At 41.1% G+C, this 27,463-nt stretch overlaps 1 protein-coding gene across 3 annotated transcripts in view; it reads right to left on the bottom strand.

The window, feature by feature from the left end:
* The window catches only part of BMPER (BMP binding endothelial regulator), a 149,530-nt gene that overhangs the window by 6,774 nt on the left and 115,293 nt on the right, over positions 1-27,463 (bottom strand). For all 3 annotated transcript variants that reach the window (XM_082046621.1, XM_082046622.1, XM_082046623.1), the window contains one exon: positions 51-181. In XM_082046621.1, the coding sequence (XP_081902747.1) occupies positions 51-181 (131 nt within the window). The remainder of the gene's footprint in view (positions 1-50; positions 182-27,463) is intronic.

The following is a 27,463-nucleotide window of genomic DNA, read 5'->3' on the forward strand; positions in this document are numbered from 1 at the left end:
CCTATTAGCCTATGCACTGGCTTACAAAGAAGCAGTCCCAAAATGCTTACCTGCACAGTTCTGCTCTGGTACCCACTGGACTTTCAGCCCTTCCCTCTGACAGGCTCGCGCATATGCCAGGAATGACTCGCAGTAGCAGTTTTTATGGACCGGGCACTCGCACATGTCTGTCACACAGGACCTGCAGAACAAAGCCCCAGATCAAATGAGCAAGGAAAGCTTTGGTAGATATTTGTCCGAGGTTTGGAGTTGCTTACTTTCCAATCACATGAAGTTCAATGCCACAGCAACTTGTGCTAAGCAGCAAGAAAATTAAATGTGCTGTCACATCACAAGGGCTCATCTCTGTTTTGATGCGCTGCTCTGATGCAGGGAAGTCTCAACAGCATCAGGGAGAGAGCCACACAGAAACAGGGGGGTGAGAAGAAGACCCAAGAAATGTCAGGCAGAGAGGACTGAGACCACGGTAAGAAAAGGTAAACTCAATTTTTGCAATGATTTTGTGTCAACACAAGATAATGACTTCTTTCTTATTCCCTGGAAAGTAATCATTTAAGAACTTTACCAATAATAATAGCAGCAGTGTTAAGTGGACGACTTCTGCAGATAATGAGCACATGCCCTTCCATGCAATGGATGAGAAACGGTACCTTCTCTCCAGGTTACTTCTAGCCTCTCCCCAGTTTCAAGTCCCCAAAATAGCTATATGCCATATTTTCTCAGTAGCATCACTACTGAATGCCAGACTTCAAGCAACTCCAAAGGAGCAGGGATGATGCAGCATAACTGAGCAGTTCTCACACTAAGAAATCCTCAAGGCACTTGTTAATATCACCATCATCTTCCATTGCATAAGATGGATTCACCACAAAACACAGCAGGGAGCAAAGCTGCTAACATGGCCCTAAGTAAAACTGCTGCTGTGTGTGTCACCACTGTATTTCAAGTTAGCTCATCCAGAACACGTGCTCGTTTGGCACAGGCCTAAACTATAACTGGCAAGAGCCAGCAGATTTGCAGTCGGCAGTTTCTGCATGTGCAAAACGCTTAGAAGCTTCTGCAAACGTAGCAATGCAAATTAAGAAATGCCAAGTATCTGTTGCTCTGAGGGGAATCATTAAAAGGCAGGGACAAGGTGACAGGAAGACATACTCAGCTCTCTGAAAATTGTGCCCTCAGTTCCTTGGCTTTCCACTGAGGGTGCTCTGTGCATGCACCTTGGGTGTCAATGGACAAGAGCCCCCTGGTTTATGCACATTCAGCAACGTATTCATTCCTGAGAGAGCAAGGCAACGTGTGTGAGAGGCATGAATCCTCTAGAAAGAACTAGACTTGAAATAAGAAATGAGGTCTCCATGTTAAGTGCTCTTACTGTGGACCAAAACTTCAGTTGTCTATAGGAAAAGGATGGACATAGCTTAATTTTCCAGAAATTTTCCCTATAGCTGATGAGGTAGTAGCTTAGAAAAAGGTGCAGGCACCTCAGTCAAAATGATCAGGAGCCCTAATGACCATACAATGCCTTAGAAACATTGGGAACCCTTTATTTAAAACTAGGAGAGAGGATGAGTGGTTCTTTAAACAGAGACAAGCTTGTTTCTGCATATCCAACACTGCCCCTTTAAGAGGAGTATTTCCCCTTGCCAAAGTCACTGGTTATTTCAGTGACCGTTCATAAGGTTAAATCTGACAGTTCTGCTTGACATTTCCATGAGTTTTTAATAATTTTACTCTCAGTGAATCCCCAGCATGAAATTACCTGAAAATTTACTGTGACGAATAAGCAACATAAGTACTAATGCAAAAAGGTTACCTGTCCTGCCTTTATCAGTATATACATACTTTGGATAAACAGAATTGCTTTGAATCAAATATATAACATGTTCACATTTACAGACCAGTGGTTTTCATTTGAAATTACTTTCTGGGGACAACGTAATTCTATTTCACTTTAGTTCTGCGGTAGGTCCCTTTACATCTTTCCCAGTAACAGATGTTTCTGTATGGATATCACAGCTGATAGGCTGCAAGGAACAGATTAGCACAACATCTTTAGCTTTGTTTGATGTTGTTCACTGATAAAAGACCTTGTATAAGCACAAAAGGTCACCTTTTTACGTGCCACACTAAATAACTTTACATTGATTCCTTTGGCCACAACATGTTTATGATTGCAGGCACTGCTCCACGTACCCCACACCAATTAGGAGGTGTATGTCTCATTTTAAAGTGAAGTGGGTGCTTGTTTGCTACTGCAGCAAATTATTATCACAAAGAGAGTCTGTAATAATCTCCACAGATAGAGTCCATTATCAAGATACCATTTCACCAACTTTTTGTTTCGGTGCTAGCTTCCTTTATCCATCACATTTTACTGCTCTACACTCAGATTTAGTTACCATTAATGCTTGTGGTGTTTAAGGATGCTCGTCAGTGCCAGGTTGGCTATATGTTCATCGACTTCCTGCCTTAGAAATTACAGAATCCTAAACCCAAGGTACTTCCTCTGCTTTTTAGAGCACGAATACACTTTTTTACCATTACTTGGGGGGACACCACCTCCTGCACTGATGCGATGCACCTACACCTACCTCAGGTGCGCATATCAGGTCAGGAAATCTCCAGGCAGACCACGAATCACCCAGTCTTTTTCACCATTAATATGTTGGTGGCAAGGCTAGCACTCACCCTGACAAAGTCAGGGCATGCTCTGGGTGATTAGGGAGGCAAGGGCGCCGTTCCCAGGAGGGCAACCATGTGCTTTGATGATGTAGAGAGTTTAGCCCCTACATGCACATGAGCAACGTGACACCATTAAGCCTTGGCATTGAGGTGGCCTTGGACATCCAGACAGGCTCCAGCATGAAACATCTCCTCTTTGCCTAAGATCAGCACTGTTTGCTATGATATTCAGCACAGGTGTCCCCTAAGGAAAGTACCGTGCCACATGCAGCACAAACAATCCTCTGATTCATTACACACCTAATTGCTTGTGTAATTTTTATTTTCCCAAAGTGTTTAATCCCAGTGAAAGCTACCGGGCTCAAGCCCTGGGCTTGGCTGAGGAGTGATCACTAGATTGCAGGGGTTTTATTAATAAATTACAATTTATTATTATTTGTAAGGTTAAATTAATTAATTAAGGTTAAATAAAAAATTAAAGGAAACAATATCCACAGCTGCCAAGACTAGTCAATCAAAATAAATACTTCTTTTTCTTTTTTTCATAATTAAACTCCTTGCTGGCAAGTTTAATACATTAATATTAATTACAGTTAGATGGATCGGCAGTCGGGGGAAGGGGACTTTTTATATCACTTCTGAAACCAGCAGGGAGCAGATACACGGTTTGTTTGAGAGCCACTGTGAGAGTCAAAGGGCAGTTGTGGGAAAGGACATGGAGACAAAAGGTGTCCAGGCTCTGCACGCTGGCTGGTGGAGGGACCTGGCGATGGCCCATGGCAAGCTTTGGCTTTGGGTTTGTATTTTTTCAAAATGTGTTTACTTCTTGCATTTAATTACATTTCTCACAGTTATTGTTCTCACAGTTGTATGAGAGGGCTATTATGGGATGCTTCACTAGGTAAATTTAAAAATGGATTTTTTTGTGTGCTGTCCTAATCCTTTCCCCTTGCAAAAATCATTGGTATGCCAATAGGTTTTTTTTTTTCTTTTTTTACCTTCTCAGGTGATTGATAGATTTTAAAAAATATCCTCTGCTACACTAGATTCTGCCTCCTCTTCACTCCTCCTTTGAATGTGATAAATAGATCCTGTGACATGAACTGCACGTATGCAGATGCTTATCTGTACTCTAATCTGACTGGGCTGTTAACAGAAAAATACATTTTTAGTTAAACTTTGGGATTATGCCAATAATGAAGCCATACTGACAAGTTAACATGCTGCACACTAACAGAAACTTTGGGTCTTCCAAGATATTGTGACTCTTTACCAAAACTAAACATTTGCTTTAATTAAATAAAATTGAGAATGCATATGAGAAGCTTAGTCATCCAAACATTACAGTCATATAGAAATAATCCCACAGGAAGACTGCAGTGCAAGTTACTTATAAAATGAAGCCATTTTACCAGCTATAGAAATACACACAAGATACATCAGGCAGCTTTATCTCTGCCTGCAGTATAATCATATAGAGATGTAACGATGTTGTGGTTCAAAAGAAAATTACATTTCTTTAAAGGACATATTTACATCTCTAAAAAAAGTGTTAGGCTGTGGTGGTGCACTTTATCTGGAGTCCCTGCTCTGAATAAGCACTGGAGCACAGCCAACCCCTCAGTCCTCAGCTGGTACCAAGTGATTCCTTTTGATGCTGCCCATGCTGCCTGCAGGGTGTGTGTCAGGGATGGTGCTAATTGGGTGTGCGTAATCGCAAACCATTGCGAGGGGAAATCCATGAAAGTGAAGGCATCCGGCAGCTGTGGGACACACCCTTGGAGGAGACAAACACACAATCACTCTGCTGCCACATCTTCAAAGCAAACTGGATGAGTAGGCTCCCTCAGCAACAGCACTTTTTCACATTAAACCGTGGAAAGTCTCCAAGTCCCACAAAGGGCAGAGAACCGAGTCCTGTGCTACATGCACTATTAAAAAGAAGCAGAAAAGATCACAGCAACAAGTCCTACAGCCTTAGTCTATGCCACGTGGGATTGAAATTGCAGATGTTCACTTGCTGAACATCAGCAGTGTCTTTTCCTTTGCAGTACACACAAGTTCAAAACCAGACCCAGCCATTTTAAGAGGGACTATTTCTTTTTGGCTTTTTTTTTTTTTTTTCACATATCACAGCAGGAATATGATGTAGTACATTTTTCAAACCTTTTGGTACCTTCAAGAAGTTGCTCTATGCAGATGGAAAACACTAGTATCTTCCTCTATCCACCAGCAGGTCTCAACAGACTTTAGGAATTAGAGATGGTGCATCACTACATCCACTTTATGTATGTGAAGAGCCATCAGATGGTGAAGGGGTTTGGCCTCTATACCTGGGATAAGCTGTGCATTTGCAGACTCCAAAGTGTGAAGGGGCATTTGCCTGGAGAGGTTTAATTCCCAGTCCCACCATCCTGTGAGACAGATGTCTTGGGATAATTTCTTATGGGTATTCCAAATCAGACTTTTAGTACAAGCTTTGCCTAATTTAGTGCTGGTTATGAAAATAGCCAAACTCTACACAACAGCCAGTTAGGATTCCTATAATCACTTTGGAGTGCTCACAATTCAGCAGCATAATTTAGGAACCTTTTTTTGTCCTGATCCAAAATTAGCCCTCCTTTCTCTTCCTTTACAGGAAGAGAAAGTCAGTAAGTCAGTAGCTTTGTTGTTACAAGAAATTTTGTTTGGGCTGTTTTTTTCTACAAAGTTTCAATGAGTTCCCATTATTTATGGCTCCATCTAGAGAAGTCATTTCAGAAGGCAAGAAGATGGGAAGATGAGCCATGTACAATGGGAAGATGAGCCAATGTAAAACGGAAAGGCTCATGCTGTTGCTATCACAAGGTCTCTCTTGTCTGAAGGTGCATGTTTAATCCTACTGAAGTACTGAAGCATAGTATATAGAGCTGGAGACTTTCTATGGCTTTGAGGCTTGAGATCAGAGACTTGCAATCACTCTCTCGAGAATTTACTAGTATTAATGCAAAAGCAGCAAATAACTCATAGGAAGGTAATTTTGGAGGCTGCTGAAAACATAGAAGCCCTTACATCTTTTGAGTATTTGTTCAAAGCCCTTGCCTGGGGAACAGACTGTTTCATACAAAGGCAGTCATTTTCAAGGATCATTTTTTCCAAGACCAGGTAACTATATCTGTACTCCCTCTGTGCTATTCACACACATCATAACAATGGTAATACTGCCTTAAAATGACAATCTGATAAAGGCATCTGTGACAGAGTTAAATTAATGCCCTGACCCGTTTTTCCAGTGAGTGGGAAAGTGCCCAGAAAAAGTGGCAGGCAGCCTACATGCACTTTGTCCTGGAGACTCCCCCATTGTACAAGAACTCCCACATTGCTGAACTGCCTCCAAAAAAACCCTAAAAATGTGGGAACAGAAAGGGAACTCACAGCTCATTTTTGGTGAGCAGAGCATAGCAGATCTACTGCAGGCTTATGCTTTCCATAGGGAAATCTTGTTCCTATAAAGAGATCATTTGCCATAATGCTTGACAATATCACAGTTATTTTTATCAGATTGCAGAGGAGGAGTCTGCAGTAGTAGACACTTGAATCATGCATTCAAATTCCATTCTGATCCCCAATTTTTGTGCAACTTTGAGTCAACCATGGACTGTATTGCCACATGGAACCAAGCAGAAAGAAATTATAAAATATGCAACTCCACCAAAGGGCAAGAGCTGCATGTGATCTAAGATTTCTAGGATATAGCAGTCATGTTACACACACACCAAAAAGTCCTAATTTAGCTCTGAGTGCCATTGTTCCTGCTCCAGATATGGCACTCAGAGATAATTGAACGGAATCACACAAGATATCCGCATCCATCCCTGCCTTGCCAAGGCATCTTTCCAAAGCAGTTATTTAGAGGAGTTCAGTCAGCTTGGGAAAAGGATGCTTCAATGCAAGTGGCAATTATTGTTGCTAATTTTCAGCATAACAGAGACAGACAGCAATTCAATTTTGATTTCATTGCATATTCAGCTCCTTTAAAAAAAGTCAGAACCCATACTTTCCTCACAAAGGGTAAGCAAAAATAGTATTTTCCAGACACTGAATAAATGAAGGTCCATGTAGAGCTCTGAAAAAGCATACTGTGCTGCACAATATCACCATAAGCCTATACTACGTGCTGCTAAAAGTATTACCCAAAAGTCTTTGGAAAAAGCCAAAAAGAGTGTTCTATGTGTATTTTTAACCTTTATATAAAGAGCATGCTGTGCCAGAATTGCATTTTATTGCCTTAACCAACATTACCCACAAGAATATGGTAAAATGAACAATGAAACATTCTGGAACATTTTCTAAAACTGCATAAAATAAATTTCTCTGGACATCACTATCCTGACACCTATTTATAATCTCTCTGAATATGTAGTAGCAGTGGTAAAGGCACTTAAAAGGACGGAAAGAGGAAGAACCAAATAAAGAACAAAGTAGTACAGCAACCTTCCCTAGTTCTTTCTTCATGATATCGCTCCTACTAATGTGTCAAGTAGGTTTTTTGTATCTTGTGCTTGGATCTTTACAGGTGTCTGTGGCTTTAAATGTTCTTTTTGGTCCTGAGAATGGAAAGGTTGGCTAAATTCCCTCTATGGGGAAATAGCTGAACCATGACTGAGGAAGACAATGAAGTCCCACGCTGGGCTCCAAGAAGCATCTGGTATGACTCAGAATATTTCCTAGAGCTGAAGGTTACAGTACAGTTGAGAAGCTGACTTACCACCTTTAGAGAGAGTGGATTTTTGCTCAGGCAACTCCAACAGAATATGAAGCACCATCCACAGCATTGTAAGTGTTGACCCCTTACAGTCCTACTCATTTTCAGAAAGTGGGAGAGAGTTTTCACCTCCCCTTCTTCTGTTTCAGTTGTGTTCAGCCATGCAGAGTTTAACCTGGCATTTGAAATAAATACCTGTATGCATGAGAACTCAAGTGGTTTGAGTTCATATGTAGCATATTGCTTGAAGTGAAACAGTTAAAAACCACTTCTCTGTGCCCATTACATACAACTTTGTATACAGAATTATTGGAATAAAGAGGACATACAGCATAAGTTTCTTAACTCATTTCAAACAAGTGTTCAATATCCCATTGAAATAATAAAAAAAGTTCTATTTTATTTCCTAACTTGAGCAGTATTCATACAATTTGCTCCACTTTCTTTGGTGAGATAACTTGAAAAAGGATTTGGCTGCCTGTAGCTTGTATGATCTGTGGTTTGTATACCTGGCTGGAAAATACAGGGAACATAATAACTCTGCTTTAGAATAGAGAGAGTTTCCAAAGTCATTTTAGAGAGGTAATGTGCAATAAAAAGTTTATACCAACAAAAAGATAGAGAAGCAAATTTAGGAGCATCAACTTGAACCTGACATTGAAGATTTAAAAGCTGGAACCTAGTTTCTGAAGACACATTAATTAATATCCACAGTTAATTAATATCCACAGTCATTCACTTGCAAATATGCATCACGTAATTGGTAAAGATTACAGTAGCTGTATGTCTAATGCTACCTGATGTAGCTTATCATGCATTTGTGCAAAACTTTCCAGTGAAAAAACAAAAAAAACCCAAACCACAAAAAAAAAAATGCCTCTTGGTTCTCTACGGATTTAACGTTCAAAAAGAAAGTCACTTCCTACCAAAAATCCCATCCTTCATAGGCCCAGTTGTGTAAGGTGTACAGCCTATGTGCTTATCACTGATTCCCTGCAGCAGAGTGTTTTGACCAAACTGAACTGCTTTGTGTTTGGAGAAGCCCATCATTTCACCTTAGAAGTCACAACCTAGACAAACTCCCAAATTTCATAATTTCCTGTTATGAATTTCTTAGGCCAATAAGATTTCTTATTATTCATCCCATTCTGGCATAACGCAGCAGTATTCAAGCTACTTCAACTGAACACATCATTCTGGTATTTCAGATGTTTATATGTTTATGTCAAGTTTTTCTTATGAGAGGAAAAGAAATGGAGAATGTCTTAGTGGACCTTCTCAGTAGCCGTACTAGCACTTTTACATTTTCATTCAGCTCACTGTGCACACACTTAGCTTAGCACTTACACTGCTAAGGTGACTTTGCCTTATGACAGAGTCACTCCATCGTAATGGAATTTTCAGTGTCCTCTGGCATAGCTACCATGGAAAATCCATCATCATTTTGAGCTTTTGCATTATGCAATTACATAAAGTTTTATCTTTTTGTCCATGTCTGGACTTGATTTTTAAAGAAGGCTCCACCCAGTCTCCAGTTCTTCAGGCACAAGTGGAGACTGAACTGTCATATCTTATCTAGAGAGAGGAAAAGCCAGTCATTTCAATTCAATTTTTAAAAGACAGGCATGTTTTAATATCTAACTTCTGGCATTTAAGTGGTACTTTCAATCAACTGTTAAACTTTGTTATTATGTTTCATACAGTGCAAACAAACATGGCACAAAGACTAAATGAATCTAATATGACTACATCAACTTTCACTCTAGTATACACAGAGCCCATTAGTGTATTCTGTGTGACAGCCCTTGTCTGAGAAAAGCCAGGGGTTTTTCAGAAACTTATAAACATCCTAAATAGAACCTCCAAAATTATTGAGAGGTTTTGAAGTCATGGCCCTACAGAAACATAAACCATACAGATATACCAATAGCATATTGTCATAGTCATGAGATAGAAATACAAAATAAAACTATATTTAAATCTTCTAAAATAAAAATTCAAAACAGATCATCTCCTTCTCCTACCAATAAAATATGCCGTGGCCCTGCTATGCTATCTGTCATAAAAACATGTCATATCCAATAACAAGCACAATGATAACATGAAGCAGGAAATATTTCTGAAGTGTAAACAGAAATTGAAGTTATCTTCAGCTTTTGATGATGATTCACTGTGTATATTTCCAAGGAGGTCTTGAGATATAATAATAAACAGGCTGGCTAGTTTAGAAATTCACATTCTTAAACTCTGCAGAGCCCACTCATGGTCTTAACTCATATAAGATTAAGTTAATCAAGTGTATTTTTCCTCTAGGTGGCTGCAGAGCATTTAAAAAGTTGCTGGTTCCAGATGGAATATGAAAGAAAGAGAGCAAGGGAAAGAGCAGATAGGAGACTGCTACTCAGAAAACAGCTTTTGTCCTCATCTTGCTCCCTTTACAAACCAAGAGCCAAAATCTCATTTCAGCAAAGTCAGGCTCACTGAGCATGCCACCTTTCCAGCCTGTCCCACACAGTGCATTTCATCTGAGAAGTCTTCCTGTTTGCTCTTCATCAAAGATAACTGCTAAAAATAGGACTTGCAAGAAGTGGCATAAGCCCCAGCTTACCTGAATGGAAACATTCAAAAAAACCACTCTGTTCCTGGTTTTATGGCTTCCTGTGTGGTCCTGGCCCAGACCCACAAAAAGACATGCACATAAAGTATGATTTAGGCAGAATTCAAACATGCAAATGCAAAGCTGTGGTCTCAGCTTGGTTGCCCTGACCTCATAAAGGCTGACCTTTTCATACTGGATACTTAGCTCCTGTCTTTGCATTTCCTCAGGCACCTCTGCTTTTGCTCTGCATGTTCTCAAGACTGTGTTGGCATTGATAGGCATCAGCCCGACCAGCATCCCATCAGTGAGATCCTCCTGGCCACTCAGGAGATCTGTATTAGAACAGTGGCAGTGCTTCTGCAGTCCCATAGATTGGATGTTAGGAAAAAATTCTTCATGGGGAGGGTTGTAAAGCAGTGGAACAGGCTGCCCAGGGAAGTGGTGGAGTCACCATCCCTGGAGGTGTTTAAAAGGCACGTAGGTGAGGTTCTTAGGGACATGGTTTAGTGCTAGAGTTAGGTTATGGTTGCACTCATTAATCTTGAGGGTCTTTTCCAACCAAAATGATTCTATGATTGAATATTCAATAGACCAGAGGGAGAGGGTAAGCGCAACTGTTTGATAGTGATACAGGACTCAGCCACTGTCTCCAGTGAAACCGATGGGGATTTTCTTACTGACAACACAGAAACCAAGACTCAGAACTGTCATCAGCCTTTTTTTTGCAGTTCTGTACTTCAAAGCTTTGAAGGATCCAGGGTGTTTCAGGATACAGCTAAACATGAAATTCAAGCTTCCTGAGCTAAAATGCTATGAATTAAAATTTCCTGTACTGGACATAGTGACTCCACAACATATCAGCCTGGTCGGAGGAGCCACAGGAACCCACATGGATGTTTCAAAATCAGAATTACCTGTTTCTGGGTGAGGTGGGATGAGATGGTACAAGCAGAAGGAGCCAAGGTTTGTTCACCTTCATGATAAACTTACCTTTCAGTCTGTCAGTTTGGGCATAGGCATTTACTTGGCTAGATGCAAAGAGAGCTCTGATGTGAATCAGCAGTCTTTAAAGAGAAATACCAGCCATGAGCATGAGCAAACCTTCCCTATCACAGAAAAATCATGATCACAGGTTATTTTCCTGCTCATCTGTGGGTTGATGCCCAGTGACAATGATGCTGAGATAATTCTGGGCTTTGTCTTGTATACGAAGTCCTAAACACCTGAATTTGGCTTTGCCTCTTTTTGTTGGCTAGCCAGAGACTCTATGGAGCAGATCAGTGCCACCTTGAGCATGCTGCCTGATGGAGCCACAAAGCCATTCATTCTCTCTCCATCACTTTTCACTCCATAAAAACTTCCCTGGCCTCCCCACAGAAGCAGTGAAGAGATGTCAGAGCTGTACCAGTTTGTTATGAAGCTTGCTGTCAAACTTGGCAGTGGTTGCAAGCTACTTTAAACTTTTCTCACCAGTCAAGTTTGCGGGTAGAATTTGTCAGCTCTGAGTGTGCCTTTCAGTCTTTGAAAAGAGGGAGATGGCACAGCTGTGGCAAAGCCGCCTATCCAGAACATCTCCTGAAGAAGCCCAGCTGACAGGGGAGGGAAATCCCAGAAGGCAATACGGAAGGAAAAGCTTGTTGTTATAAGTTACACAGGATTCATAGTTCATATTCTCCATGGTTCCTCGGGAACCACAACACTTGCAGTCTGTGCCTCTGGGAGGCCACTGATTTCTTTCCTTTGGGGGAGCATGTGGCACCCACTCAGTAGTTTTCCTGCTTCCATGGATCTTTCCACAGGTGGGGAGCCTGAGGGCCCATATGAAAGCATGAGCAGATTAGCTCTGTCAAAACAAAGATCCTGTTTTTGTGCCAGTAAGGAAAAAAAGGAAGGAACAGTGAAAGCATAAAACAGAGAGTATGATATATAGAAGGAAAATGGTTTTTTAATAGAATCTTTTCAGAGTTTTCCATTAAACTTTGGTCGCTTGCAGTGTAAGTTTTGGAATGCAACTCCCTCATCCCCTTAGGATGGTCTGCATTTTATTACATTAGTAAGGAAGCACAGCTTACTCCTAGCAGAGCTACCGTATGAAATGTTTCAATCTCAAGCCAAAGTGGCAGGAGTAAAAACCTCTTCTGATTGATTTTCAGCCACTATTCTAGGGCCAGTGATTTAATGCAATTTTTATAATGTGCGAATGAAACTTTTGTTACCAAGCAACAGTAAATCACAAATGATTGCATCATAATGAACAAGATGATATGCATCCAAATGTTACCCATATGATGACTAAATTTCGCTGAGATACCTAATCAGAATGAGGAAAGGAATATATCAGAAGAGGGGAGGAGGTATTGGCTATGAATCAGGGGAGATGAACTGAGTAATGAGAGAACATTAGAAGCTCTTCCCTTCCTCCTTTTTCCTCCCCTCCATCCCTGCTCCCTCTCCCATTTCAGTGATGTATGCACATGTATATTAGAAATAGCTGCACTGAAAGAAGAGGAATAACCTCAGTACCAGCAGTCCAGGAGAAAAAAAGATGGGAATCTGGACAAGTGGCAGTACCTTAAGTCTGTCCCCTTGGAGCAGGCAATGGTAGGGCAGTAAGGTGGAGTAAATCCTTTTACACATACCTGTAGCAGTTCTTATGGTTCAGAGATAGTAGGGAGGCAGAATGAAAGCTATGCCTACCAAGATTAACCCAGAGAAAGGATGAGACACTTCAGTAGGAACACAGGAGTGTAAAGAAACTTGTATATATCTGCATAAACCCTACCAGTTCTGCATATTAAAAGCAGCTATGGTATCCAGGGATGCAATTTAGAAGATTTCATGAGCACTGGCAAATTGTTATACACTTAAGAATCGGAGAAAATGATCAAGTCTTTAGGGCGCAATTCACCTCACAGTGTAGCCAGGGTCTAGTCTTCTCAAGATTTCTCACTTTCAGATTTAACTTTCCTGGGTAAAGACTGAGCCTTCTGCTTTGATTTGTGCAGAATTCTGCAGAAAGTGCTACAGAAAGTGATGTGGTTTTTCCTTGCTTTCTGAAGCTACTTGTCTGGATGCAGTCAGCTTTAAGCCTCTGCTTTCTCACAGTCTCTTCCAGAGATATGTGGCCAGGACTCATTCCTCTGAGTTGCAAGACAGTGGTTCCTGAACACGCTGTGAAGAGAGATCCATTCTTCAAAATACTTCAGAAGAAACACTCCAGTACCAAATCTTCTCTGTCTTCCACATGAATCTCGTAAAAAAGATCTATGTTGATCAAAACCGGTACCATTTTGCTGTACTTTTCTCTTTCTCTGCGTGTCTGTATACAGATTTGCTCCTTTTCTACTCTCTCAGGTCAGTAATGCAATAGGCGATGTATTGCACTTTAGGTTACACAAAAGTCTCGTTTACTCAGTTGCCCTTGTATTACATTAGATATCTTGCCATTTGCTGGAAGTACAGCAAAACAAAAGGAATGTAAATTTTAACATTAGTTCTCTTACCAAATAGGTTGATGAAATCATACAGCACCCCCACGGAGATTTGTGCATGTTCAGCACACTCCACATGGATGTCAGCTGCAGTCAGACCTTATCTCCCTCCACTTAACAGGAATGAATAGGACCATAGATGCAGAAGCTAGAATTTTGTCTTATCCTGAAATCTTCTCAGAGAGATTTTATTACTGTGAATGTCAAGGCCAGTGGTTCTTAGAGATCCCTTTTATGTAACAGTAGCAGCAGCCATGGAAAGAAAGAATCAAGAGGCAGTGAAGTTCTTGATTCCATCTGGGCAAAGAGTACAAAGGGAATCATCATGTCTCCATGAGGAGAGTGATGGTGATGGAGTAATAACAGAAGAGGCAGAGTCCCCAGAGTCAAACACTGTGGGAATGAGTAAAAGCCACAGGAGGAAATGCAGGCTAAAGAGAAAGGCCCACAGTAAATGTCTGCAGATGCTGCCATTTGCAATGGGGGCTGAACCAACAGGGACATAGTCACACTCATGTAGCACCTACTAGCCTTAAAAAAAAAAAAAAGGAAAAAAAAGAAAAAAAAAAAAGAAAAAAAAAAAAGCCAGCCTCACCAGTGAAGGAATATTCTTTTCAAGATCAAAAGTCAAGCAGCAATAAAATCTGTGTCAAAAAACATAGGCAGAGGAGGGTGTGCATGCTCACTTGTGAACATCTGCACTCAGAAGCCACTTAAGTAACCATGCAACAGCATGGAAGAAACATCTGCAGCGTGTAGACCACCAGCTGTGCAGTAATAATACTTTGAATATCCAGAGCGCCTTTCATCTGAATACTGCAAAGCATTTTCCAAACAAATTAAGCTTCACAACACCACTGTGAGCTTCTTATTTAATGGTAGGATTATTTCATCCTGCACCAAAATGCCGTTGCTGCCAGAATGAAAAGTAACACCTGTTTATCATCTCACAGAACTGTTGTACAATTTTTATGACGGGAAGTGACAAAAAGGCTGTAGTTAAAGTGCAAGAAGACTTGAGGTGGTCAGAGTTAAATGTTTAGAAATGAAACTCAGAAAAACAGAGTATTACCCCCTCTTTACTTTTTATGCAAACTGTCACATTAATTTTTATGCCCACATGCTGTTACTCTTTGGTCTTTATTTCACATTGGGAAGAGAGAACTTCCTCGGGTAATGCTTGCAGGGTGTTTACAGACGTGCTCAGAAGTACAGAAAAATACCTTTCTTGGTTGTGTACGCTCAATAAAATGTATTGCTGTGCATTGCAAATAGCTTTCCTTTGTACTCCTTCAGATCTGTTTTTATAAGGCATCCTGATGATTATACTACAGCACTGCCTTCCAAAGCAGCATGCAATCTAGTAAGTCCTAAAACAAACTTCTTGCTGTGTGTGCTTTCAACCCCATGGGGTACTCTGTGTAAGCTGCATTCTGACCTGACTCGACTGAGTTAGCAAGATCTGACTGTACATTTCTCAAGAGCAAGGAGAAAGACTGGAGAACATGACACTTGAAGACAGGAAATATTACAGGCACCCCATTATGATTTCCTCTCTCTTCTTCTTAATACACCCACTTTTCGATCCCATTGAAATGTTAGTGGAGGAAGCAGTTTGATGGGAAGCTGTAGCAGCAAAGCAGGCTGGTTCTTTATCAAATGAAGCTCAGTACCAGTAGAACAATGTATAATACTATATGGGACAGACTGTCCTGAACTCTCCAAAGCTAAACATACATTTTTAAAACTTAAATTTTTGAGGGCAGCAATGAGATTCTTATCTGTGCTTGACACTAGCACCCTAGGATCTTAACCTATGAGGATGGTTTTTTGATGTTATGCTTAAATAAAGAAGATTAGCTAGGACTTGGAAATGACTAATTGTATTTCTAAGAAATTATTAAGGGTGTTTGGCTATTAAGCACATCGCTCTAGCTTTGGCTGAGGACTTCATTTTAAGCATTTCTACATTTACAATCTCTGAGCTGGTCCCAGCTGGGCATGTGGTGGTTAACCTCAGGCCAACTTCTCCCTTCTCCTGAAAAGATGGTTACAGGAGGACATGGTCTGGCTTGAGAAAAGAAGGCTCTTTGATGGTTAAGATTTTCCAAAAGCACTTGGTGTTGGTATAACTCCATTCCTGTTGAAGCCCAGGGTAAAATTCTGTTTGTCTGTAATGCAGGTATGGTTGGCCAGCACCAGCTGCTTTTGACATCTCATTCTACACAACCAGCTCTGAAAAAGTTCTCTCATACTCACATACAGACATTTCTCCAGAAAAGCTGTTTCTTTTCTCCATGGATGCAACCAAACACATGTGCCAAGTTGCTCACTATGCCGCCAGGTCTGACCATTTCAAATAAACCATAAAATGGCATGAATTACTTGGGGAGAATAAAATGTTCCCTTTCAGTATGTATGTTCATTATTTTTTCTCTTGTATGCTGGTTTTGCCTGTTAGTTTCATATAGGATTTTCTTTAGCCATATTTTAAAATAGCGAGTAGGAGAATTAAATCTTAAAAACAAAAATATATATAATTTTCAGTTCTATCATATGTATGATAAGCAGTTAATCTGCTTTTTGATATATGATCTCAAGCTGCCCAAACAGTCTTACTGATTTAGAACAACAGTAGTAAACTGTGAGGGACTTTGAAAAGTTTCTGTCCGTAGGAATATCAATGTTTGTTACCAACATCTATTTCCATTTTGGTTTTCTGAGATCATATCATTTGAAGTCTATTGTGTGTTTCAGTTCAGATAAACCTCAGAGCTCAGAGGGTAATAAAGCTGAGACCTAAGCTGCACACCAGCTCCAACTTGCCCGCTGAAACGATAGCATCACATTGTTTCCATGGGACAAGGACAAGAACTGAAATCTTCAATTCCAGATCTGACATCTGTTCCAATTTAGTAACGAACTAAACTCATTCTCCATCCCCCATACACATATCCGCACATATGCACAATGGAACACTCAATTTTAAGGACATTTGCCTCTGGATCTGGATCCATGTTGGGCCACTTCTAGTTTCCAGACACAACCATAAATCAATCCAGCTTTGCTCGAGAGAGCGGAGATTCACAGAGAGCTTCAGGCAAGTATCTCTACCCAATTTTCCTAACCCCAAATCTGGCTTTGCAATAATACATCATATTTGTTTTCAGCAGTGGAATAATTTCGCATTCAATCATAGTCTCACCAGTGACAATTTATGAGATTGTTCCCCCTAACCCTCCTACATCTGGTCCTTCACAGAGCTTCTATCTATATTCAGAAATCATATGAAAGCCATGTCTTTTTCCAAGTCTGCTTTGAACCCCTGCCGTTCAAAGCAGAAGATGAAATGCAGTAGTAAGAGGAACAAGAAGAGCTGTAAAGGACAGCAAGGTGGAGCCTCTGCTCTGGGGACACTGGAGCCCATGAGCCTGCCTGACCGCATGGCTCAACTCAATCCCTTGGTGTCCAGGTTTGGAACAGCTTGGTCCAGCAGCACCACGAGCTGGGGTCAAAGCATCCTCCAGCTGGGCAGCCGGTTGGTCAGTTTGGGAGGCTCAGCAGGGAGCCGTGGTGGTCTTATAGTTACCTAACCTCAAACCTTGACTCAGCTGCTTTTGTGGTGACGCTGGATGAAGAAGTCTCTCTGCCCTCTTCTTCCCTCAGCTGCCCCTGCCCACTACAGAAAGTGCTCTTCTTTCTTCTCTGTACATTCAAACAGAATCCAAAAGTTGAGGAAATCAGAAATACATTGCTGATGTACTCTCAAGATTGCAAACAGCAAGACAGGGAGGGAGCTGGTCACCCACAAAAACGTTGCTCTTTTGCACCGTGAACTCCATGAGGGTAATAGCCAACCCACTTGGTGGGTTTTATGACTATCAGAAGATGCAATGATAGCAAACAGCCCTGAATGCCTGAGATCAGCAGATAAGCCTCAGAAGCATTTCATTTTCCCATGGTCTGCCTTCATACTTCATTTCACACACAAGTACATGGGCAATTTGGAACCCCAAACGTGAATGCATAGCACAAGTCAATGCACTGTAAAAAATATTTACAGCCCCAAAGCATAACTACATTAATGTGCTAATACAGTAAATATTTTTAAAGTCAAAGTAGCTTGAAATGCCATTTTTGCCCCTTATGTTTCCTGCCACGCTTTTGCAGCTTGTGTGCTTTCTAACTTGCGAAAAATCCTAAATTTTGTATTCATAACACACTGGCAGTGTGACAGCCCTGACACTAAAATCTCCTATTTAACAAGAAATTAAGTGAAGCAATGTATTTCCATAGAGTACTGACAGTGATCCTGCTGTACAGGTGGGGAAAGATACCAGCATCTCTGCATAGCTTCTGCTGAGGATACAGCTTTGCTGCTAATTATTTGTGTAAAAGTCTAAAAAGAGAGGGAAGTCACCACCTCATTTAATGCAACTTGTGTACTGCTCACTGAACGCCAACAGCTTTCAGCCCCAGCCTCAATTCAAACCAGAGGCCGTTGTTGAAGTGTTTGTATTGATGGTCAGATCTCACATCTGTGGGGATGGAAGTGAGAAATTATGCCAAGTCTTACGTTTTTTCTTTGCATATTCAAGTCCATGGTCAAATCCAACCAAGGAAACTCTGCCTTCCCCTTAGGGACTCAGTTATAGGGAGGCACAGGAATGGCGACAATTTGGGAAGTGATTTGTCCCACGTAGCACACAAGTCATGTCTTCAGCAGGGGGAGAATGGCAGAGCTGGCTCTGACCCTATCTGCCATCCTCTCCATCACTCTGCCTAGCGAGGCACTTCATCTCTATCAAGGCTGTTCCTCAGACTGTCCCTGCAAGGTAGGCAAAGCCTCTCTCTTTCTTTTTTAATTTTTACTTCCAGTGCATTCCTGAGGATGAACAAAATGTACAGATCACACCTTGTGACCACAGAGTGATATATAATTCATGTTTCTGGGATACACATGCTTCCTAGGCCTTCCTCTGATGCTGCCTGGAGCACCACAGACATGTGCTATCTGGTGTTTCCAAGTCCCAACCCTCTGCAAGGGCAAGCATAGTACACAATCTGCTGCATCTGACTTCCAAAAGCACTGGGAAATATGCACAGAGGTGGATGATGCCCCTGCCTCATCACTATTATCATATTACTTGTCTAGTAGTTACCTAATTTGCTAGACATACGCTCTCCTGGCCCAAGGTTGTGGCTGCATTGTTTTAGATTAATCAGGCCTGAGGTATCCAGGTCAAGAATGGAATCATGAGGGGTGACATTCAAAATGGAGAGTTTGTCTTGACGACAGAAGAAACAAGTGCTGTCCCATATTATAATATGAAATAAAACAGCAGCAGTTTTCCAGCAACTTTGTGAAAAATCTGTTAAACTGACTAGACTCCATCAGTCATGATGACAATCCCAGCATGTATCTTCTTTTTCCTATTTTCTTATGCAACAAAGTGATCCAGAGATTTTTTTTCCATTCATTAAACAAACAGGGAAATGTCAGGTTAAAGGCTGAAAATAACAACTTGGCTAGCAGCAATGTTTCTTTACTGTTATAATTATTGATAATGTTACTGTATTACCTAATTACATAGCTCTATTGTTTTATGCAGCAGAAGTCTCAGGCCCTATGGTTCATTGCATGCAGTTGCACAGTACTCTTGGGTAAGTTTAAACCACACTTTCTCTATTAATCCTGAATAGACATGTGAATCTGTACGTACAATGTCCTGGGGTGACCTCAAGCAAATCATCTCATCTGCAATGAGACAGATGAAAACTCTGCCATTAAGGTCTTGTACTGAGAGCACCCCCTGGAGCCAGTAACAAATGGCAATATGTGGTCCTAGACCTCTGCATGTTCTGCACCACAAAGGGACACTCCCTGTAAAGACATCCATTTACAGAGCAACAGTCAAAATAAATTTGTCCACTTAGATATTCCATTTGCATTGCCGGTTGCACTCAATGGTCTTATTTGCAGGAAACTTTGAACCACTTCATATTCTAGTTGGAGTGCAAATTCCTAGGACATGAAACAAACTCCACTGTCCCCCGGTGCAGCCCTTTTCCCAGAAACCTATGTAGGAAAACCTATGGCACTCTAAAAGACCACATAGCAGAACTGAACCTTTTCATTCTAAATCCACTTTTATTGCTGCTTCCAGGCATCACAGGAATCACACAGCACGTGAGTCAGAAAATGCAGATACCAGAGATCAGCTAAATGGCAAATACTTTTCACTTGTGAGTTGCAGATCAAGCACCCAGCTGCTGCCCTCAGCACCAGACTCTCACCCCAGCTCATATGGACTCTGAAATCTGGTGCTAACCTCAGCACTCCAGTCATCAAACTGCAAAAGATGCCAAATACAAGCCCTACAGCCTGCCTGTGCAACTTGTCTTCCTTAAAACACACTCCCCAGCAACCCTGCCGTAAGCTCAACAGTGAACATTGACATTAGCAAAGCTGTTCGGTTCATTTGAGACCTAAACCCAGCAAAACAAGCCCCTCTACAAGCACATTTCTACTCCCTGCCCACTAATTGGGCAATGAAGACAAAGTGAAAACCCAAGTGCTGAGCCAATGGATAAGCCGCCAGGAAATTTCAAACTGCTCCAAGCATGACGGCCAATGGAAACCATGACGTAAAGTTCAGATGAAGGTCGCTGCTTCAAGGTCTCTTTCTAAAGAGCAATTTTGTTATGATTTTTTCTTTTGCAAGCATGTGTCAATAGAGCTAAAGTACCAGAGAGCAACAGAGGAGAAGGGTGGATGTACAAAAGAGATCCAAAATAAATTTTAAAGTGCTTTTTGCCTGCATGGTTCGAGCGCATGTTTTCAGCCTTTGGTACAATGATTGATAATATTTCAGCCTTTGGTACAATTATTGATAATATTATTGTATTTGCATCTGCAAAACTCTGCATTGATGGCCATGGAAGTGGTTTAAATGGCTGCCCATGTTCTGAACAGCTGATAACCCACCGGCACCATAAGGTCAGTGGGGTTGAACAGACTCTACAGTAGCACTTGACTAGAGGATTCACTCTGAATTTGGAGGCTTTATCTTGCATATTCACTTTTTAAGACTTTGACTGAGGTATCCCTGAGCTGGTTCATATGTGACAACAGGGCAGAGCTAAGATGCCTTCCATTCACCCAGCTGCAAAACACCTCCTGAAGGTGTCAAAAAACTTTTATGCGTACTAAAAAGCGCTGGAGATTCAAAATGAAAGCCCTTGGCAACCTGAAGAAAAGGGATTACTTCCTTACAATGCAACTCTGGTCTTTTCCTGTGTCTAACTGGGTAGAGCTGAGTGTATCACCACACTGCTTGCAGGTTTTCTATTTAGTGTCATAGTAACACAGAGAAATATTCCATTAAAGTGGGTACTGTTCCTCTTCGTAGGGACTGGATCACCTTTGTATTTAACAAAGAAAATTAGAAAAAAAGAAACTAACAAAAAGCTCTGAGTTTTCTGCCAAAAGCTGTGTGCTCTTCTTTGACTAAGGTCCTCTAGGAGTCCTGCACAAGCTAAGAAAACAGATCTAAGGTATTTTGTCTTGTGCAATTTCGATATAGACATAGAGTTTTTTCAGAACTAAAACAGAAACATGACACCAGTTCAGCCCCAGGTGTTTTCCTCTTTTCTCACGTTGTGTTTCATGGCAGCTTTCTATATTTGAAGGCTAACACACATGGAAAACCATCCCTTATAACAACCCACAACCATTACGTGACTCTCCAGATCAAGTCCACATAAGAAATGTGTGGAATTTCGACAACAGAAAGTAGGTTCAGAGATGATCAAAACAACCAGCGTGGCTACACTGCTGCGAGAGCTGTCAGTCTAGACGAAGGTCACTTCTAATCCCACTGGCTGTAAATACATAATTTGCAACCTGGCTGCTAAAGAGTTCTTGCTGGGCTGTCAAAATATTTGCCTATAATCTGTTGTGTAGTCCCCCGTAGGGTCCACTTCTCACAAAGGTGATCGCTTGAAGCTTCTCTAAAATACAGAGCAAAAACATGCCACTGAGTGTTTTCGGAAAAATCAACTCACAATGGAAACCCAGCAGCAGAGACCAACAGACCTTCTCTCCCTCACACCCAACACATGTGAACCTCCAATGTGGAGTCCTCTGATAAAGAATTAAATGACTTGTGGGTAGGAAATGACAAAGGGCAATTAAAATTGTATTAAACTTTCTCATGGCTTTTCTCTGGTGTTTTCTGCAACACAAATGTCAGAAGATTAATTTGTTTACTGTGCACAGATGCAACAATAACCACAATTGCTTCCCAAGGAACATTCAGAACAGCAACACTCCAGGTCCCTCTCTGCCACAACAGCATTTTTCCATGGCATCTACTGGAGACTGTCACTGTTGAGAATACCACCAGGCGCCCTGCCTGAACTCAGAAAGCCAGAGGAGAAAACACGTGCTATCTGCATGTGAAAGAGACCAAGAAAGACATCATGCAAACATGGGCTACAGTGTATTCTATGCCACTAAGGGTAAAACTCCTGACCTTAAAATATTATCAGTGAAAGAATCAGGTTAACAAGATTAGACATGGAGATGTTGCCACACACTGAACCACACAACTGCATCCTTACACACATCCATAAAAACTCTCGCAAGGGTTTTACTGAAGCCCATCAGCGACTAGTCACCCCAGCAGCTCCCCATAGCTGCAGGTAAATTCCTCATCACATCATAGCCTGGCCTACTGCATGTTAAGCACATTCAAATGAGAAGAAAAGTGATTTGTTAGGCCTGCTTCCATTTTTGGGGCATGACTTTGACCTCAGTCATTTGCCTGGGCTGCTGCCATTACCCTTCCCTTTTCTGAGTGACTATCAAAGTTCTCAGAATAGCAGGAGGAAGATCTCCTCCTGAGCATTGCAGGAGCTTAGGATGTGTCAGATAAATGCATCAAAGAGGAGATTATTCCTGAACACTAAAAACCCACTGGAAATATATATGACAGCCCCAAGGCAGTCTGACACTAGCATCCCTCAGCTGGGTCTGTTAGACAAACAGGTCATATTTTACTCAGAGTGAAAAAATCGCACACACTGTGGTTCTCTGACACTCTTTAATCTTAACACAGCTGTGAGCTGATTTCAGCAGAGAAACCTTCTGGGTGAATGTGACCTTTGGATAAATCCTTGCATGTTCTCTGTGGTGGTATTTATTGTCACGGTCAGGCTAATGATTCACTTTGTGAACAGCCCTGGGAGGGATCTTTTTTCCAGCAGCCTCATAGACCTGTAAACATGTCCCTTCATCACTGTCACACCTGTACTGCAAAAGGGGAAAACAAAGGGTCAACCAAAAAGTAAAAGGTATTATTTCACACTTTCGTTTGGATTACTGCACAGAAAGAGAGCATTCATGTTTACAAGACATACACAGGAACACTAAAAGTTTTTAATGTCGAGGCAACTGGCTTCTGGTAAACTCTGTGAGAAGTTATTACTGTTTCCTGGAAACGCCAGCTACCAGGACATAATGTATTTTCCTGAGCCAAAAGGACAAGTAAGGCGTCACTGTACTTCCAGAACATTCCCATTCAAAGCAGGCAGTGGATGCTACAAGAGAGGAGGACAAAACCAATACAAGCCTTGAAAACTAAACCAAACATCTCTTTGATGTCTTTCAGGAATAGCACTAGTCTTAAGATAAAGCTGGTTTTCTTGCAGTTGACACTCAATATTATAAAAATTGTTTCTGTTCCTATTGCACATAAGCATAGTTACCCTCTATTGGTCATTTCACACTCAGCTCACAAAACAATCCTTTTGTTGAGCCACTAAGAACCCTGAATTTGGTCTGACCATGTAATTTGACAGGCTCCAAGCTGCCAAAGAAGGGACGTGTCAAAAGCTCCTGGATAAACTACTTCCCTGAGTCTAACTCTTGAATGGGTTATTGGGCTATTTCATTAAATACAATCCTGTCTAGAGCCCTGAGAGCTGAACTACCCCACTCATGCCACTGACAAAAGTTGAATCAAAGAGCTGATTCATGTCAAACTGGAAGGCTTTCTCACATCTGAATGGAAAGCAGACTTCAGAATTTTATTAGTACCTTAAGCTTGAAAATGAAGGATGCTGCCAGCCTCAAGCCAGCATCTGCAGGAGATTAATTTCATAGCAACTGTTAAAAAATTGTACTCTTCAGATCTTTAAGCAATGTAATTCAGGCAACAGTCAGAAGCAGGCAAAATACATATGCTGTATATGTAGGAGTGACAATCATGTAAAATGTTGGTTTATGAGATCAGGCTCTGATCTCTGACTTCCCTGGCTCAAACTCTTTTCTTTCAAGCACCTGATGTTTTCAAATGATAAACTTCTAACACAAAAGCAAGAGTAGTGGTGACCTGGAGTGAGTTCAGCTGCATTTTCTTGCTTCCCAGGAAAGAGAAGCCCATGTCACAAAAGTCACCAGATTATTTGCAGTAATTCTGAAACAGTCAGGGACTGCACAGATACATGGATGACACCAACCATGGGCTTCAGCAAGCTGTGCTGTCACAGCCTGAGGTGGAAACATAGCAGTAGGATGCTGCAAGAAGCTCCTGTTGCTGCTCTTCACATTGTACATACTCAACACACAATGCTCCCTCTCTGAGGCTACCAAGCCAGCATTTTCATGCACTCTACATAACCCTAACAATTGTATGTTGAAGGGGCATAGCCACAATTTAAAAGGCTCTCTAAAGCAACACTGTAACACTAATTTCTGTGAAGAGTTGTAACAAACATTATAACAAGCTTTGGAGTCATTCTGAAAGTGGAAGAAACATGTTCCTGCCCTTGGAAAATGTTGCTAATGGATGTATATACCATGCAACCTTCTGTTTTCAGTCAACATCCAGACTTGGTTGGCCTTAGGGGAAAAATCAAGTTTAGTTTCCCCTCAGTCAATATTGGTTCTCAAGTCAATAAATCTTAATTTTGACCACAACATAGAAACCAGTAACTGTTTAATATCTTTTTCTGGGTTTTAATTATGAACACTGAGGAAATTTGTCAACTCCTGACTTCCTAGTCATATGGAAAAGCTTTCAAACATTCTGCATAGAACACTGCTGATCAGGCGCATCATGGTTATGGAACTAAAAGATACTCTACCAACAATTCTTCAAGCATGTGCACAGGATCTTTAACCTTGGCATAACTTTGAACTCATTGCCTGCATCTGCTGCAGGGACAGTGAAGATAATAAATAGCATCTTTTTATGTTGCAAGAGTTATTATTTCCAGTGCCACATTTAAACTTCTTCTGCCCATATAAAACTAACTTCCATAGATAGGGAATGTTGAAAAAAATCCCTGTAGTATTCCATAACTAAAAATGTTCCTGGCCAAGTACTTTATCATTTGGAAAGAAATATGAACAGCACTGAGAAACAAAGAGAAATGAAAGACACAGGTGAAGGAAACTCTGGGGACTACGAGACAGCACAGTTTGCGTGCAGTTGATAAAGAGAACCACTCAGTGTGAATTCCTCTCCTCGAAAAACAGATGGAAATCCTGGCCAGGGATACTGCCTGGCTGCTCCATAACACAAGCTATGGCTATGGAATAGATTATGTCAAGTCAGGCAGCAGCCTGGATGTCTTGGGAGAAAGCCTGAGCTCAGAAGAGAATAACCCACCAGAGAAGGCTGTTCCCTCATTGCCTTTCTGCCACAGTGTTTTGTGTGATCTTGCCTGACCATGCAGAGTACGTGTTTCACAGGTGCCTGATAACTGCATTCTTCATCTCCAGGGGATGGATGGACACCAGTTTGAAATTACTGTCTAAAGATCAAACTAACCATAGACACAAACGATCTGGAGATCAGTACAGTTGAGTTAAAGGAGATCTGGAAGATGAGTCAAATATCCCTTACTAATGGGCTGAAATGTCTGTGTGCTGTATTTCAATTTTGTGCTTGTGGGTATTTTTGAAATCAGATATTTGCTGCTAGTGATTGCAGTGAAGATCTGGATCTTCTGTAAAGTCAGGAATCGTGGTGCAAGTGGTTGGAACTACATATTGCAGATGCTGACAAAACACAGCCTAATTAGTGAATAAAATCTGAGGGCATGTTAACAACTTCAATGACAGATAAAATAGCCACTTGTTTGTGGCATCTGTGCAGTTCTCTTATTAAAGAACAATCTTCAACCCCTTCAAGTGTTATCTTGGTGATCCTTTTCTATATTATCAGGAAATCATCTTTGCCTTTGGAAACAAGGCCAAGAAGTTTATTCTTCATGCCATGCAGTCTATAAGCCTTTTTTGAAAAAGTTTTCTCTACCCACAGCAAATCTTGAAATAATTGAAAGTTTATGTCACCCTTTGAGGACACCTAGAACATCTAAGATCTATGTCATCACCTTGCCATGATGAAAAATGTCCCTCCAGAGAATATGTAAATTTTTTTCATTAACAATGGACTAAGAAATCAGCACATCAGAGGAGAATGGTGTAGACAGAGAGATGAGCAGAATGACAAAAATGGGCTTTCAAATCTTAGCCAGATCCTTGATATCCAAAAGCAAAGTATGGGGTTTTCTTGCATGTTGACTCCTTCTGCTCCAAAAGCAAGTATTTTATAGTCCATGTCTCAGTCCTTGTTTTAAGGTTCTTACTTGCCAAAGACGCATTGCTGCACAGAGAATTATGAGGGCCTTACAGGAGTAGAGAAGATTTAGTGCCTTCTTAAAAAGATCAGCAATGCTTTCTTCTGAAAGTTTGAGAAGAATTTGGGGTTTGACAAGAATAAGACAATACCTTTCTTGTGCATGTGAAACCTCTTAAATCCCATCAGAAGGACTTGAGCTTGAGGCCAGGAACTGGGCACTTTCACATTTTAATCTCAAATCTGCTCTTGGCTTCCTGCACAGCAAAGAACTCTTTCTTCATTTCAACAACTTTAAACATGGGTGCAGTGAGAATTAAATGTTTACACTGCAATTTGAAAATGTAAAGTGCTAAGAAGGAGCACTTAGGAAATGAACTTTACAAACCCTTTCCTTGCTGCCATGGCATCCACCATCCTCAACAGCCTCTTACTTCATGTACTCACAGACTACATAACCTTAAGCACTCACTCTCTGTAAACTACATACCTCACTTGAGAGCTGATGTACAAAAATCAGCTGTCTGAATACCTTAACACTTACGACAGCTTCCTCTGGACTGATCATAAGAGAAATAACTTGTTATTAATTTTCACATTCTGGATTTATTTTAACTTTTATGTTTCAGGAATATGATATAAACAGAATGTTATTTGTAGGAGTACACAGGAATGCAAGAAAACATATGGCTCCAACTCCCTTTAGTATTCCCAGCACATTCCCCACCAATTTTAATTTCAACTGGCTTTAGTGGGGGAGTCAGAGAGAGACTTAAATGCTCTCATCCTCTGCATATCATGATGAAGAGCTGAAATCACAGCACCTGCTCTCACATATGCAGAGCTCTCCATTTGGATGAAAATACAATCCTACTGCTCTCTTTGGGTAAGGAAGGGACTATTTATGGTATATTTGGGATCCAGTGGCATTTCAGATCTACTCCTGCTCCAGGATGGCACTTGCATTCTCCAGTCTTGAGACCTCACCATGTTAGCATAAGTCTATGCCTGGTCTGGCAAGTTCACCAGAGACAGTGTTAACTATGAGACCAGAGCCACAAACAAGTGTTTCTAAGTGGCACCTCAACAGTTTAAAGGGTGGGTGAACCTGACACGCACACCCATGCATCCAGCCTGTGCTGCTTACCTTGCCCAAGATTAGGGATTGTGATGGTAAATATTTGAGATGGATAAATACATATACCATATAAGCACAAATACCTCCACCCATTCTTGCCTTACTTCCCTTGAGTCTGCTTTTTGCTCTGGTGTTGCAATGCCATAGGGTACAATAATC

The sequence above is a fragment of the Streptopelia decaocto genome (genome assembly GCF_964273445.1).
Source record: "Streptopelia decaocto genome assembly, chromosome: 2".
Taxonomy (NCBI): domain Eukaryota; kingdom Metazoa; phylum Chordata; class Aves; order Columbiformes; family Columbidae; genus Streptopelia; species Streptopelia decaocto.